At 37.3% G+C, this 14578-nt stretch overlaps 1 protein-coding gene across 1 annotated transcript in view; it reads right to left on the bottom strand.

The window, feature by feature from the left end:
- The window catches only part of RFTN2 (raftlin family member 2), a 61449-nt gene that overhangs the window by 37157 nt on the left and 9714 nt on the right, over positions 1–14578 (bottom strand). Inside the window, exons 2-5 of the mRNA XM_082657683.1 lie at positions 10542–10725; positions 8858–8972; positions 4873–5152; positions 1690–1893 (exon numbers count right to left, since the gene is read on the bottom strand). Coding sequence (XP_082513809.1) covers positions 1690–1893; positions 4873–5152; positions 8858–8972; positions 10542–10725 — 783 coding nt within the window. The remainder of the gene's footprint in view (positions 1–1689; positions 1894–4872; positions 5153–8857; positions 8973–10541; positions 10726–14578) is intronic.

Raw genomic sequence — 14578 nt, 5'->3', positions numbered from 1 at the left:
AAGTAGTGTAAGTGCATCTAGCAAGTGGCAGGAGAAAAGATCAACCCCAGAAAATGAACTCTGACAGTGGGCAAGGCACGTGGGAGTTACTTTGTACGTACTATATCTTATTAAGTTCTCACAACAGTTAGTAGGAGTGTTTTTATCCCCCTTTTAGGAAACTGAGACTCAATGAGCTCAACTAACTTCCCCAGGTCACACAGCTCTAAGTAGAGGACACAGGATTTAAACCCTGGTCTGTCTGATGCTGAAGTCCATGCGCTTCATATCAGGTCTGGCTATTTCCATAAAAGATCAACTTGGAAGAAGTTTCCAGTAACCAAAAATACTAATAAATATTTACTGAGCACTTGCTAAGTGCCAAGCACTATGCAAGGTGATGTTTTTGGGGGTGCTCCATGGGGTGCTCCAATGAGCTAGATCCTTACTCTTGGTTGCTACTTAAAGGGACCTATTGGAACATGACTCGATAATTTTAAATAATCATCCAAAGTCTTTAGTTGTATTAGTTAAGGTATCACTAGGCTGATTTAATAATAATAGGGTTTATTGAGATCTCATTTTATTTTCTTTTTCATTCCTTCCTCTAACCTTGAGTCATGGTCCCTAACTATCCTGATTTTCATAACCTCCATCCTTCCTAATGCATTTTTCCAGTCTCCTTACTATCTTTGTTCTTTTTTTTTTAGCACTAATCTCTTTTATTTTTTAAAAATAAATTTATTTATTTATTTATTTTTGGCTGCGTTGGGTCTTCCTTGCTGTGCGCAGGCTTTCTCTAGTTGCGGAGAGCAGGGGCTATTGTTCATTGAGGTGTGCGGGCTTCTCATTTCGGTGGCTTCTCTTGTTGCGGAGCACAGGCTCTAGGTATGTGGGCTTCAGTAGTTGTGGCATGCAGGCTCAGTAGTTGTGGCACACAGGCTTAGTTGCTCTGCAGCTTGTGGGATCTTCCCGGACCAGGGCTCGAACCTGTGTCCCCTGCATTGGCAGGTGGATTCTTAACCACTGCGCCACCAGGGAAGTCCCAGCACTAATCTCTTTTAAAAAACACTTTCTTTAGAAATAATTTTTGGAAAGATTTGTTTGTTTTTATGATAGACATGAATGATTACATATCCCATTGTAACTAAAAGAAGAAGGTTAGATAAAGATGAAAGATAAGGGGAAGGCATAAATAAATATAGATCAATATAATTTTCTGAACCAAAGTTTATTTTTCTATACGAATTTTAGAAGAAGTCAGGTTTAGACTGGAGGACATGGTAGGTAGTCTCCAAAATTGGGCTAGTGTAATAAATTTGGATAGTAATTGTCAAATGTCATCATAACCTCCTGATTGGGCTGCTGTAGTACATCTTACTTGGAAAATCCTACTAACTAATCACACAGGGGTTTGTCCATTTCTGATAGTCACAACCCAACAGCAAATATCACATTATAATAGTACCACATAGGATGGTTAAGCTTCTAAATTAAAGCTACAGAGTTGTGTAATAATTAGAATCTATTTTCTTAGGAATAATATCTGTCCTTTTAACTTGCTGTATAAGAAATAAGTAAATAAAATAAAATTCAAAAAAATAATATCTGTCCTTTTAGCCATTGAACTTGAGAGGCAAAAACATTTCCACCAACTGTGACACAAGGTCAAATTCTTTAGATATCAACATATCATAATATAAAACTTACCTTTAGATGTTTCCCAGCATACAAAAGAATCGATTAAAGACAAGCCTTGTTTATAATAAAATGTAGTTAACTCCAGCCAATCGGCATCAAGTGTACTAACGACAGAGCCTTTTCTCGTTACTTTCATTGACAAGATGCCTTCCTGATAGGTCCAGCAGGTTGATTCATCCTCAAAATCATTGAAGACTGTATACAACTTGTTATCTGAGGATAGGTGTTCAGAAGGAAGAAAAAAGGGGAAAACTATAATTTTATTGAAAAGATTCCTAAAATAGTTTCTTTTTTTTTTTTTTTTTTTTTTGCGGTACGCGGGCCTCTCACTGTTGTGGCCTCTCCTGTTGCGGAGCACAGGCTCCGAATGTGCAGGCCCAGCGGCCATGGCTAACGGGCCCAGCCGCTCCGCGGCATGTGGGATCTTCCCAGACCGGGGCACAAACCCGTGTCCCCTGCATTGGCAGGCGGACTCTCAACCGCTGCGTCACCAGGGAAGCCCTAAAATTTTTTTTTTTTTAATTAATCATGAGCTATTTCAAGCACACAAACAAGCATACAGAATAATAAAATTATCCACCATTCAGCTTTATCAAATGTTAACATTGGGCCAGGTTTGCTTCAGATTTTTTTCAAGGAAATGAGACATGGATGTACTTGAGGCTCAAGATGTATCTCCCCTAATCCTATTCTCCAGAAATAGCTACTGTAATGAATTTGGTGTTTATTATTCTCATGCAAGTTCTTTTATTCTTTTAATACACATTTCTTTACACATAAATGATGTTTTGCAGTTTAAAAACAATGTTTTGCAGTTTAAAAAGTTTTTAAAAAATGGTATTATACTGTATGTATCAATCTATAAGTTGATTTTCCTGTTCAACATTATGCTTTTGAAGTGTAATTAATACATATAGATCTTATTCATTTAGTTTAACTGCTATATAGCATTCCCGTTTACTTTTCTCCTGTTGATGGACATATACATTATTTCTGAATTTTTGTTATTACAAACATTATTCATTCCTTGGACACATATGTGAGAGTGACTCTAGAATGCATACTTAGACATGGAACTGCTGGATCCTATACTTTACAAGTTAGGAAATTCTTAACTTGGGGGTCTATGGACCCACATTTATGGTTGTGTTTTAGGAAGTCTAACACTACTTGTGTCACAGAGTATTAGGGGTATGTGTGTTATGTGTGTTTTTCTGGGTGAGTCTCCATGGATTTCACCAGACTCTCCAAGAGGTCTTTTGTTGGTCTCCCCCCAGCCCCCATTGCTATTGCTCTCACTCCTATCCCCCAGCACCAAAAGTTAAGAACCAACCACTGCCATAGAAAAGTTATGAAAAAATACAGGGTTTTAAAATAAATAGAAAGCAGAATCTAAAGACTGATAATTAAATTAAGTAGCATACTGGATTTGAAACTTAAAAAACTTGGAACAGACACCTGATCTAATCAAAGTTAGGATGGGAACCAGCAGGAGTTTATAGGTAGCTGTGGGTGGAATATAGTGGGTAGCTCTCTGGCCACAACTCCAACAACTCTTACATTCCTAAATTTACATTCCTAAATTTTGCACTCTGCAGGAAAATCAGCGTGGTTGTTAGCTAGGGAACTGGTAGAAAAATGGGAGGGTGTTGGTGGTGGTGAGGTGGTGAGATGATGAGTTGGGAAATGCTCTGGGTCCTTTCTTATTTTTTTTGCGGTCCGCGGGCCTCTCACTGTTGTGGCCTCTCCCGTTGCAGAGCACAGGCTCCGGACGCGCAGGTTCAGCAGCCATGGCTCACGGGCCCAGCCGCTCCGTGGCATGTGGGATCTTTCCAGACTGGGGCACGAACCCGTGTCCCCTGCATCGGCAGGCGGACTCTCAACCACCGCGCCACCAGGGAAGCCCTGGGTCCTTTCTTAAGGAGGCTGTGTTGACCGTGGTCCAGTGGGTCTCTGCCATGCACGAATATTGAGCAATCTCACCGTAACCCAGAAAGCCGATGCCACCAGTGTGTGTGGCCTTAGCACCAACACTGATCAAAGGATCAGTTAATAGCAGCTAACTTAATAGTCTATTCTGTGCCAGGCACTGGGCTAAGCACTTTGTAGACATCTCATGTCTACTCACAACAACACCCTTTCTATTAAAGACACTGAGGCAGTCTGGCTGCAGACTCTTAACTCTAAGGTGTACATAATCTTTGATTTTCTTTATTAGTGCTTTTTAAAGCGTGTCTGTAAATGTATCAGAAAACTTAGAACAGTCCGAAATACATTAAAAAATACTCTCAACTTCTTGAAAGCCTTGCTAGCTGCAAAGAAGAATAAAACTATTGTTTAAAGTTATTTAAGAATGCAGGCACGGGCTTCCCTGGTGGCACATTGGTTAAGAATCTACCTGTCAATATGGGGGATGTGGGGTTCGAGCCCTGGTCCGGGAGGATCCCATGTGCCGCAGAGCAACTAGGCCCGTGAGCCACAACTACTGAGCCTGTGCTCTAGAGCCCACAAGCCACAACTACTGAAGCCTGCATGGCTAGAGCCCGTGCTCTGCAACGGGAGAAGCTACTTCCATGAGAGGCCCGCGTGCCGCAGCGAGGAGTGGCCCCTTCTCGCCGCAATTGGAGAAGGCTCCCGTGCAGCAACAAAGACCCAGTGCAGCCAAAATAAATTAAAAAAAAAGAAGAATGCAGGCACTATTGTTACATTAGTTGTTTCATCATGATGTGCATTTTAATATTCTAACTGGTGATCAAATAAAACCAATTAACTTCAAAGGTGAAAAGTGCCCATGAAATGGGAAAGGCCAAAACTAAAATTCTCACACACTGTTTATAGGGAGAAACATAAATCAGAACAGCTTTCTTTACAGAATCACTTTTTTTGGTATACATGCACAGCCTCCATTTTACAGAGGAGTTGGTGTATGACTAAATGGGAACCAATTTTCAACACAAAGTTTCGTTATGTGGATGGTGTCGTATGACCATGCTAGGGATAACTGTTCGGAAAACTGCCCTACCTTATTCCAGGTGCAATAATTAAAAAAAATCAAGAAGAGTTTATACTAGTTTTTTCATCTTTATAATCATTAGAGATTTAATTTGCCTCATATTTGTTTAAAAACCCTTAAAAACATATTTGTGCTAAATTTAAACTAATATTTCTATTTCTACTCATCTTGTCTGTTACCTTCTCCCTTTCTTGATTTAGAGAAACTGGGGCTGCCATCTCGTTCCATTTGACACTGTCCACTTTCATGATGTAGTTCTTCCTCAATTCCACTTTCAGATGATTGCCCACTTAATGTTCCTTCATTCCAAATTTTACAGTTTTCCTCTGAACTGTGTCTCACATGTAGTGCTGATTCTGTATCTCCATCCTGGTTGGTTCCATTGCAGAATTTAAGTGGTGGACAGTGCTGTGATATGAACCCAACAAATTTCATTCCTCTTTTAGCACCTCCATTAATCTGAAGTTTAAAAAGACACGGTAGAACAAAATGTAAACTTCATTTGCATTGATTGCTTTATCAATTAACCTTCAGGCTTATTAAGGAAATCCATTAGAAAAGGAGTAAATGGACCAGTAAAGACCCATTCATAAACAAATTAATGACCTCTAATATAGCAAGAATCCTAAAACCCTGTCACACTATGTTGGTGGTTTCTTCAAACAGAACTGATACATTTTAGAAACTGTGAAAACAAGAATTATATTTTCGGGACTTCTCTGGTGGTCCAGTAGTGAAGACTCTGCACTCCCAATGCAGGTTTGATCCCTGGTTGGGGAACTAAGATCCCACATACTGCAGCTAAGCCCGCGCGTGCCGCAACTAGAGAAGCCTGCGCCGCAATGAAGAGCCCGCGTGCCGCAACCAAGACCCAGCACAGCCAAAATAAATAAATAAACAAACAAATAAGTAAATTAATTAATTAATTTTAAAATTATATTTTCTCCAAGAGGTTACTATTTGGGAAGAACTGATAATTCCATAGCATGATATTTGCAGCCCTGTTAACAATGGTTTCTCTAGTTGAAGCAAAATTCAAAAGTATCCCAAGAAATCCTCAAAAATAACATTACTGACTGCTTCCTATTCCCCAGGGAGGGGGGCAGAGTTCTTGAGGCGCTAGGCTACTGTGTTCCCTCTTTGTCGGCAAAGAAATAAAGCCACTCTTTCTTCCTCCTCCATTTAAAAAAAAAACAAAACCAAATACATCTTAATAATAAAGAAGAGACATTAATTTAAAAGCAGAAAACATACAGCCTTGTTTGCTTGTGTGTAAAGAAAACTGTTAAAAGACTAATTCTTGACAAATGCATACATATAATGCATAAGCCCAATTCGTACTACCACTCTTAAGAAGTTTCTGATTTGCTTATATCTTGGTACTATTATCTCCTTTCTGGGCCAAATACACATGATTAGATTCAGTCCTATCAGTTAAAGAATAGGGTTCCGAAGCACATGAAATAATGCCAGTGAAATAATTTGAGACCCTAAGAGTGATTATTTTCATGCTCAACACTTTTCTCTTTCTCTGCTTTTTCATCATTTCTTTGTTCTTTTTGTGTCCACGTCTTTCTCCTGTGTTAAGCTGACCATTCTTTTGAGGGCAGGCACTATCTTACTCACTTTTGTGTTGCAATGTTTTGTACCTACAGGTGCTCTATAAGTACTCGTTAAATAAGTTAAAATGAAGAAATAGCAACATCTTTTATACGGCCACTGTTTTAAACATTTTAAATGTTTTAAATTCACCTGGGAGGCGAAGAAAGAGTTATGATGGAGGTTGCAAGTGCAAACGTCTATAGTCAGCAATAAAATGGAATGAAAAAGGCCAGGAAGAAGCAGGGTGAAACCAGACAGCAATGGAGGCTGCTGTAACTTAGCTGAGACGGACAGAGGGTGTGGGTGTATGGAGCTTGGACAAACACTGCTGGCACAATATCATTTACTCCTATAAATTAACACATTAAGACTGTGACACGGCAAGAAGCCTTAAAAATAACCATAAATTGTCCTTTATATCAGGTTTCCCGGGAGAGGAGAAGGAGGTGGTGAGGAGGAAGGTAAAAACCGGTAAATTTAATGTCAGTGCTTTCTCTAGGTCTTATTTGTTGATTTGGGGGGAAAATTGCAGAAGACTTTCTCTATTACTAAAAAGTTTTATCTGGAAAAGGTGGTATGATACAGAGTATTACTGTCTTTTCTGTTTTTTAAGTTGCAAGATTGATGTTTTTCATGTGATTTTTATTTAAAAATCCTGGGGAAAACATTTGTAAATCTAAATTTAAAAAAAGAGCAAACATTGACATAATGTTAAAATGACTTAAAATCTAGCTGTTTAACAATCAACTCTTTATATCAGGCAGCCGTTCAAAAATAATATTTGGCACTCATCTATTGCTCTTGCTCATACACGGGGCAATGTTCAAATATTTCACGTGCTATTTTTCCTGAAGCTTTTCTTTTCATAAAATAACCCCATTACTCTAATTGCTGAAATAACAGTACTTTCCTGTTTAAATAGATCTTTGTGTCCAGGAAGTCAAATACAAAACGAATGCTCTCATGATGATCTATTAAGACTAAATTAGCAGTTAGATTTTTGTTTCTGGAGTGGATTTATTCCCAGAAAAAAAAATTTTTTTTTCCCAGAATAGTAGTAGTAAATAGTATGTGTACCTTGTTTATAAAAATCTAGTTTCAAAGGCTGTTCCTGAAAAACCTTATTAAATGGTGACTTTATATCTAAATGGGAGGTATCATTGGCAGCTCTAACTGGCTAAACACAAACCACAGATAATCTTACACACACAGTCATTTAAAGCTTGGGAAAAATAGAAACAGCGAACAAATTTCACAGTTTCTTATTTGACAGGAAATGCCTTAGGTTTTTGGCAGTATTCATTTAAATAAAAGCTAAACTTTACACATATGACAATGCAACTAAAATTTAAAAAAAACCCCAAACTTTCACCATCAAATCCTGTCGTTTAGAATACTTATGAATGTACAATTCTTTTTTTTTTGGTTTTAATCAATATACATATAGTGTTCAATTTTTCATTTAAGGTTCAATTAAGTTATATTGAATAGACTTTTTTCTCTCAACAGTTAAGATAGTTGTCATGTTCAATGCCCATAAAATAGTCTATCATATTGATAGACCATTGCTTCCTTCTCAGTTTTCCACTTGTTGAGAATTTGGCCCCTATTCACTGTTGATTAAAATATCTTTGTATAAACATGATTTTTCCCTTTTCAATTAATTTCTTGGAATGGATTCCTAAAGAGGAAATCACTGGGTCACAAAATAAAACAAGATTTATGACTTTTATTACCAAACTGGTATTCAGAAACACTGTACTAATTTATTACAATGCCAATTGCATTGTATATGAATGTATATGAATGTTTTCTTAAAGGTCTTTCCAACATTGAATTTAATATTTTCAATTTAATTTCTCAGTTAATACTGGTAAATTGTTACTTCTCAGTTTTTATTTACATTAAAAATTATTAGTTAGGTTGAACCCTTTGCCAAATGTCTCTTTATTATTTGTGTTTCCTTTCTGTCCATGGATTCTGTCTGTCCATTCAAGACTGAATATACTTTCATGCGTTTGTATTCATTTCATATATATTCAGAAAATGAAGCTTCTATAAGACACATTTGCTGCAGATTTCTCCCCGATTCTTTTTTTCCTAGTATATAACTTATATTTATATATTCAAACTCAAATTACTCAATCTATTCATAATTAAATATGTCCACTCTTTCATTTTCTTTCAGATTTTTTGCACTTGAAAAAATTACCTCTTTAACTCATGTGAAATGTGTGGAGTCTATTTTCTATAGAACAATTGCCCATTTTCCCAGCAGCACTTACGCGATAATGGTTGTTCCCCCATTTTATTTCATCAGGTTTGTTATGAAACTTCTTATATATGTATAAATCTATTTCTGGCATTTCCATTCTGTTTCACTGGCCTGTATTTCTGTTTTTAACTCTACAATGTGGTACCTGTGCTTCAATTTGTTTTAAATTCTGGTAGACTAAGTCACCTATCATTTTCCTGTTCTTTTTAAAGTAGGAAAGGAAATTGATGAAGAAGAATTATGAAATATTTCTCAATATCCCATGAAAAAATGTATACTTTTAGTACCTTTTCTATCAGTTCTTTTGCTACGTCATTTGTTTGTGTCTCAAAAGTTAGAGGACATTCCTCAATCACAAGCCTTGGGCGTCTTTGTCCACTGGGTGCTGTCGAATGCTTCGTGCTGTAACAGAGAATATGTTTATGGTTGGAAGCCAATTGCTGATTTTCAGTTAATATGCTCATGTGAAAATGAGCGAGTAACTCACAAGTAAGTTCAAGGCAATCCTTTTTCTTTGTTATTTCGACTCTAATGGCTGTCTTCTTACGTAAAAATATTGGGAAAACACAATAACTTCTATTAATTTAGATTTCCTTAATTAAAACCTCTATTAATTTAATTTCTAATTTAACATGAAAGAAAAGCTCCACGTCTGTTGTTTTGATAAGTTATGAGAAATGATTTTAGATCACTGTTATACCTCAATAATACCTCATTATTGTACAAAAGCACAAGTAACAATCCTATTTAAGTGCAGATAAATATTGTCCTGTCTTTTTCCTTTTTCTTCTTTTCTGATCTTCACCCCTTGATTATTCTTAGCCCTAGCAGGGCACTGCTAAATCTATTTGAAGTAATGCAAAAAGAGAAAAATAATTTATCCTTGGTTTGTAAGATTTGTAATTAGGACATAAGTGTTGCTATGGTGTGGTAAATGGCATATTTACTTAGTAATGCTTGCACTAGTAAATATCTGATGAGGTGCCCTGTCGTGGTGAAAGCTGCTTGTGTACACGCCCTCTCAGACATGTGTAAGTGGGCAGTTAGTTACTCAGTAGCAGACAGTGTCCCTAAAAAGCACATCTGGGATTTTTTAAAGCCTCTTCTTTTTTTCCCAATTTTCCTGTTTTCTCTTATTTTATTTTCCCCTCTCAGCTTAGCTCTTTCATAGTTAAAGTCGCTATAAAGAGAAAACACAGTTTTTACCCTGGTCTTTGAGATGATTTTGATACAGTTGGAGAGTTGTGTAAAAAAAATTTAATGTATTAATCAAAGACATTGGTCTGGTTATTTCATTCTTCACTGGAAGGAGTAACAGTATTTTGAATATTATGAAACATACAAGCTTGGTTGGCAAAAACGTTTGTAGTATTGTTTGGAAAAACAGCTATTAAAAAAGTTAAAAAAGAACCTAAAATGGATGCTTTCTGGCTTTCCCATCCTATTTTTTGGAAAAAGCTGATAAGAGATCTATCCAGTTTGTGAGAAGTTGGCATGTAGGCCTTTTTGCTGTAAAAGTTTTGGAAGTTAGAGATAGTTTCTGTTGCCACTATTAATAAAGCAATACAGGACAGTTCAAAAAAAACGCTCAGTGAAAGTGGACTTGTTCAGTCAGCTCTTTTAGCCCAGTGATAGGATATAGCTAATTGATACCCCCTCATCCGCTGAAGTTGCTGTATCAGCTTTCAGGTGCTTCTTGAGTCTATTTTCCTTTCCCATTTTTCATTGACATCCTTACCTAGGACCTGTTTGTCTGCAAGGGGCTAAATCTATGAGAAGTTTTAAGGAAGGAGATTTAAGTTTCCTTCTCCCAATTGAGGTTCAACTGCTGGAAAATGTGCCTTAAGCCAAAACCCCGAATTATCCTCTATTCTCCATCACTTCGTTCAAACTTGCTTTGCTTTTAGCCAAAGAAAACTGTCTCTCTCAACAGCTTCTTAGTATGACAGTTTCCTGGAGCGTCAGGCTTACCTTAATTTCAAGCGCGATAGCACCACCCTGTATAGGTAACTTGCAGGCAGGTGTTTTTGCTGCCCAACAGGTTGTATAACAGGATGAATAGCCCCAACAATATATCCTTTAAGATAGTAGTCTTCCACTTTTGTTACTATATCCAGAATTGAATTTATCTTGATTACTTCTGGGTTTGGCGAAGCTGAAATATCAAATGCAAAGAGAGATTTGCACATTCATAAAGTTGAATTACATATTATTTCTATCTACGTATGATAATACTAATGAATAGGAAATGTATCCATATGATTTAATCTCAAATAAAGTTATACTAACAGGTATTATATATTTTCTAATTTAATTTCAGAAAAAGCAAAAGTAATCTTAGCAGCTGTCAGATATTTAGTATTACCAATATGTCTTAAAGTAGAAATACAATGCCCTATATATATTTTTCAAATAAGGCACTTTTATTTTATTTATTTAAAGACACATTTTAATTTTTTTATTATTTTAAAAAAATTTATTTATTTTTGGCTCTGTTGGGTCTTCGTTGCTGCACGATGGGCTTTCTCTAGTTGTGGTGAGCAGGGCTACTTTTCGTTGTAGTGCACAGGCTTCTCATTGTGGTGGCTTCTCTTGCTGCAGAGCACGGGCTCTAGGTGTGTGGGCTTCAGTAGTTGCAGCACGTGGGCTCAGTAGTTGCGGCATGCAGGCTCTAGGGCACGCGGGTTCAGTAGTTGTGGCTCGCAGGCTTAGTTGCTCCGCAGCATGTGGGATCTTCCTGGACCAGGGATTGAACCCATGTCCCCTGCATTGGCAGGTAGATTCTTAACCACTGCGCCACCAAGGAAGTCCCTGTCAAGTGCTTTCTTATTTCTAATTACATTTCAAAAAAATCGTGTTTTAAGTTTCTATGGGAAACTAAAAATATGGTTTCTTATGGCACTTATATAAATACTTGAGTAAAGAAATTGAAAAAGTAAAGGCAACCAGAAGTTCTTCTTAATAAGTAAGAATTCTAAATACACAGGAAATTTAAACGCAACATTTATATGCAGTTGAAACATTCCTTTGAAGCAGGGCAAATCTGTAGAAACTGTAGAATAGTACAATCTGTATAGTTTTGAGTAAAAGGAAAAGGGTGTGTTATATGGGAAAATGAATGTTCTAGCAGTATTAATTTTAAAAACAACTTCATTTTCTGTGACAATATTTCTCATTTTCTGGAAAACAACCAAGACTTAATAACTAGAAATGGAGCTGCAGTTTGGCTCTCTCTTGAATAACAAAACATATGCAATGAACTCCAGGTAGGGGCAGTGCTGGCTGTTGGCCTTCTGTCAGTGTGGTCAGTGCTGTCCAGAAAATAGCTGCTGTTAATTGCCCAAACACAGGAAGTAGGTTAAGAAGCAGACAAGGAAGAAGGGTCAGAGGAAATCCCTACCTCCTCTTACATTAATATCCCCGTGATGGAACAGAAATCCACCACTTGGATTCACGTGGGTTCATGCCAACTTCTCAAATGAAAATAAAGCACTCAAAGAAAAGTTATATAAACCAGCATGAATCCATTTACTCAAATTTTCATCCTCTTTTGGATTTAAACTAATCTACAATATATTTTCATCATTATGAATAGGAATAAAAACAAAGAGACTGATCCTGGTTTTGGAAGAAACAGCTGGATTTCATTGCAAAATGACCCAGTTCTGCATGGTTGTGTGGCAATCACTCCGTGATTCATTTGGTCTTACTTTTTTAGTATTTTAACTATCAACCCTGATTTCCAAACAAAGGAACTAAAAAACTATAAACTAGAATAAACTGTTAAGACTAAGGAATGAAACATAGCCTAAACTTATTTTTAGAACTATACACTAATCCTACAAAAATTTAAAGAAAATTTCCGTCTTTTAATGGATCTCATTGCTTATTGTAGAAAATGGAAATGCTTAGCATGATACGAAAGAATCTTCACAGTCTGGCCTCTGTCTACTTATTCAGCGTTCACTCTTGTCATCCTTTTCCTTGTACATCTTGCTTTGGCGGGACTGAACTACGGGAGCTCCTGAGCCTGGCACACTCTTTCATGTTGCCAGAACTTCGTTTCCTTTCCTGCTCCCCAGGTTGGGTTAATCATTCCTTCCTCTGTGCTGTGCATTCTACTAGTTCCCTTATCAATCTGTATTATAGATACTTGTTTATGTGTTTGTCTCTGCTGTTAGACTGAGAATTCCTTAAAGGCATAAAACCAGAATCACTTACCCTAAGTAGAAAATTACATACAAATAAATACAACAAAAAGAAAATACGTATCAAATTCTAGCTGGTTACTGTTATCTGCCAAGGACTGAGCCACAGCCCCGCTCTCTCTTTGTTGAAAGGGAGAATTAGCCATTAGAGAGGTGTTAAAGACGTAGTAACTCCAAACCGATTGGAAGGCTTAAAAAGAACTGAAAAGGGCACAGCTTTCCGACTATGAGATTCAATGTTATTAATTCTGTGTTTGTGTGTACAACTTAAAAGCATCTCAGGTCTAGTGCTAAGTCTTTTGGTAGAGGCTTGGAACCCCTATTGGGATAGAAGTAGCAAGGACACAGTGATGGCAGCAAGGGGGACAGATGACATCAGAGGGAATAAAATGAATTATAAAACTAGATAAAAGAACTGTAAAAACTTTACAGCCTGAGGTCTCTTAAAGGACTTTCTACACTTCATTGGCCCGATTGATAATGATAATGAAATCATTCCCTCCTTTCTATTGTTTCAGAACAAGGTTCTCAAAGGCAGAATTTTGTAACACGTTAAATAGAATCACAAGAAGATAGCTATAACAGAAGGACACTGGTGTTTAAAGAGGTTCCTGTTCAGGTAGAGAATGTATTTCTAAGGAACACCTTGCTCTCTGGCGATGTCAGAGAAATTTTGTGTCAGTGGAACAAATCCAGCTTTTCTAGTCTAATCTACATCCTCTTGCACTTTCAATAAAGTAAGGTTATTGTCTTGAGTTCAATGCAAAAGAAATGTTAATGCCTGAAACACAAAGACACACACACACAGAAGTTTTGAGAAGAATTACAAACTGAGAAATCCAGTAAAGTTACAAAGGGAGAAAAAAAATTGTACATCAGTACTAATAAGCATATCTTACACATAAGTTTTTGTAAAGATCATGTCATTTTGGGCCCAGTGCTTTACATTAATTATTCAACTGTCTCAAATGTGCATGTTCTTCTATTTGGAGGTCTGTGTCTTTTGATAAATAGCACTCGGCATAGACATGATAATTATGATAAGTGCTTGAAAAACACTTGTTAAAGGACCAACTGAATGAAAAATTGGTTGTAACATTAACATATTCAGTGAACAGAGCTCCAGGTTGCTCATGGAGCAGTAGTTTAGAAAATAGACTCTAGGGGGACTTCCCTGGTGGTCCAGTGGTTGGGACTCCTCGCTTTCACTGCTGAGGGCCGGGGTTCAATCCCGGTGGGGGAACTAAGATCCCACAAGCCAAAAAAAAAAAAGACCTTCGGACCAGACTGCCTGGATGCAAATCTCAGCTCTGCCACTTACTAGCCTGGCAAGGTACTTTGCACCCTCGTGCCTCAGTTTCCTCATCTTCAAGGTAAGAATAATAATAGAGTCTACTCTATAGGGTTGTTAGCATTAAATAAGTTTATATGTGTTCCTAGAAAGTATCTGGCATGTAGCATGTGCTATACAACTATTGAATGCTTTGTTAAATGAAGTCCTCCCCTGTGGAACGAGAGGCAGCACACTACTCTAAGAGCATTAGGATCTGGAAGCAAATCACCTGGGCTCAACTCATGCCATTTACTAGATCTGGAACAAGTTAATTTGCCTGTCTGAGACAGGGACAAACAATGGTATTAACTTCATAGAGTTGCTTTCATAGTAATTGTAAAACATGATCCCAGGGCCTGGTACAAAGTAAACACTCAAATATCAGTGATGTGCCTGTCTGTTGGTGGCCCAGCTTAGAAAGATAGTTTCAAATGAAGTTGCCCTCCGAGATGTCATTGTTGGTTTAA

The sequence above is a fragment of the Grampus griseus genome (genome assembly GCF_964374135.1).
Source record: "Grampus griseus genome assembly, chromosome: 7".
Classification (NCBI taxonomy): domain Eukaryota; kingdom Metazoa; phylum Chordata; class Mammalia; order Artiodactyla; family Delphinidae; genus Grampus; species Grampus griseus.
The sequence above is the reverse complement of the archived record's forward strand: the minus strand, read 5'-3'. Positions and strand labels throughout refer to the sequence as shown.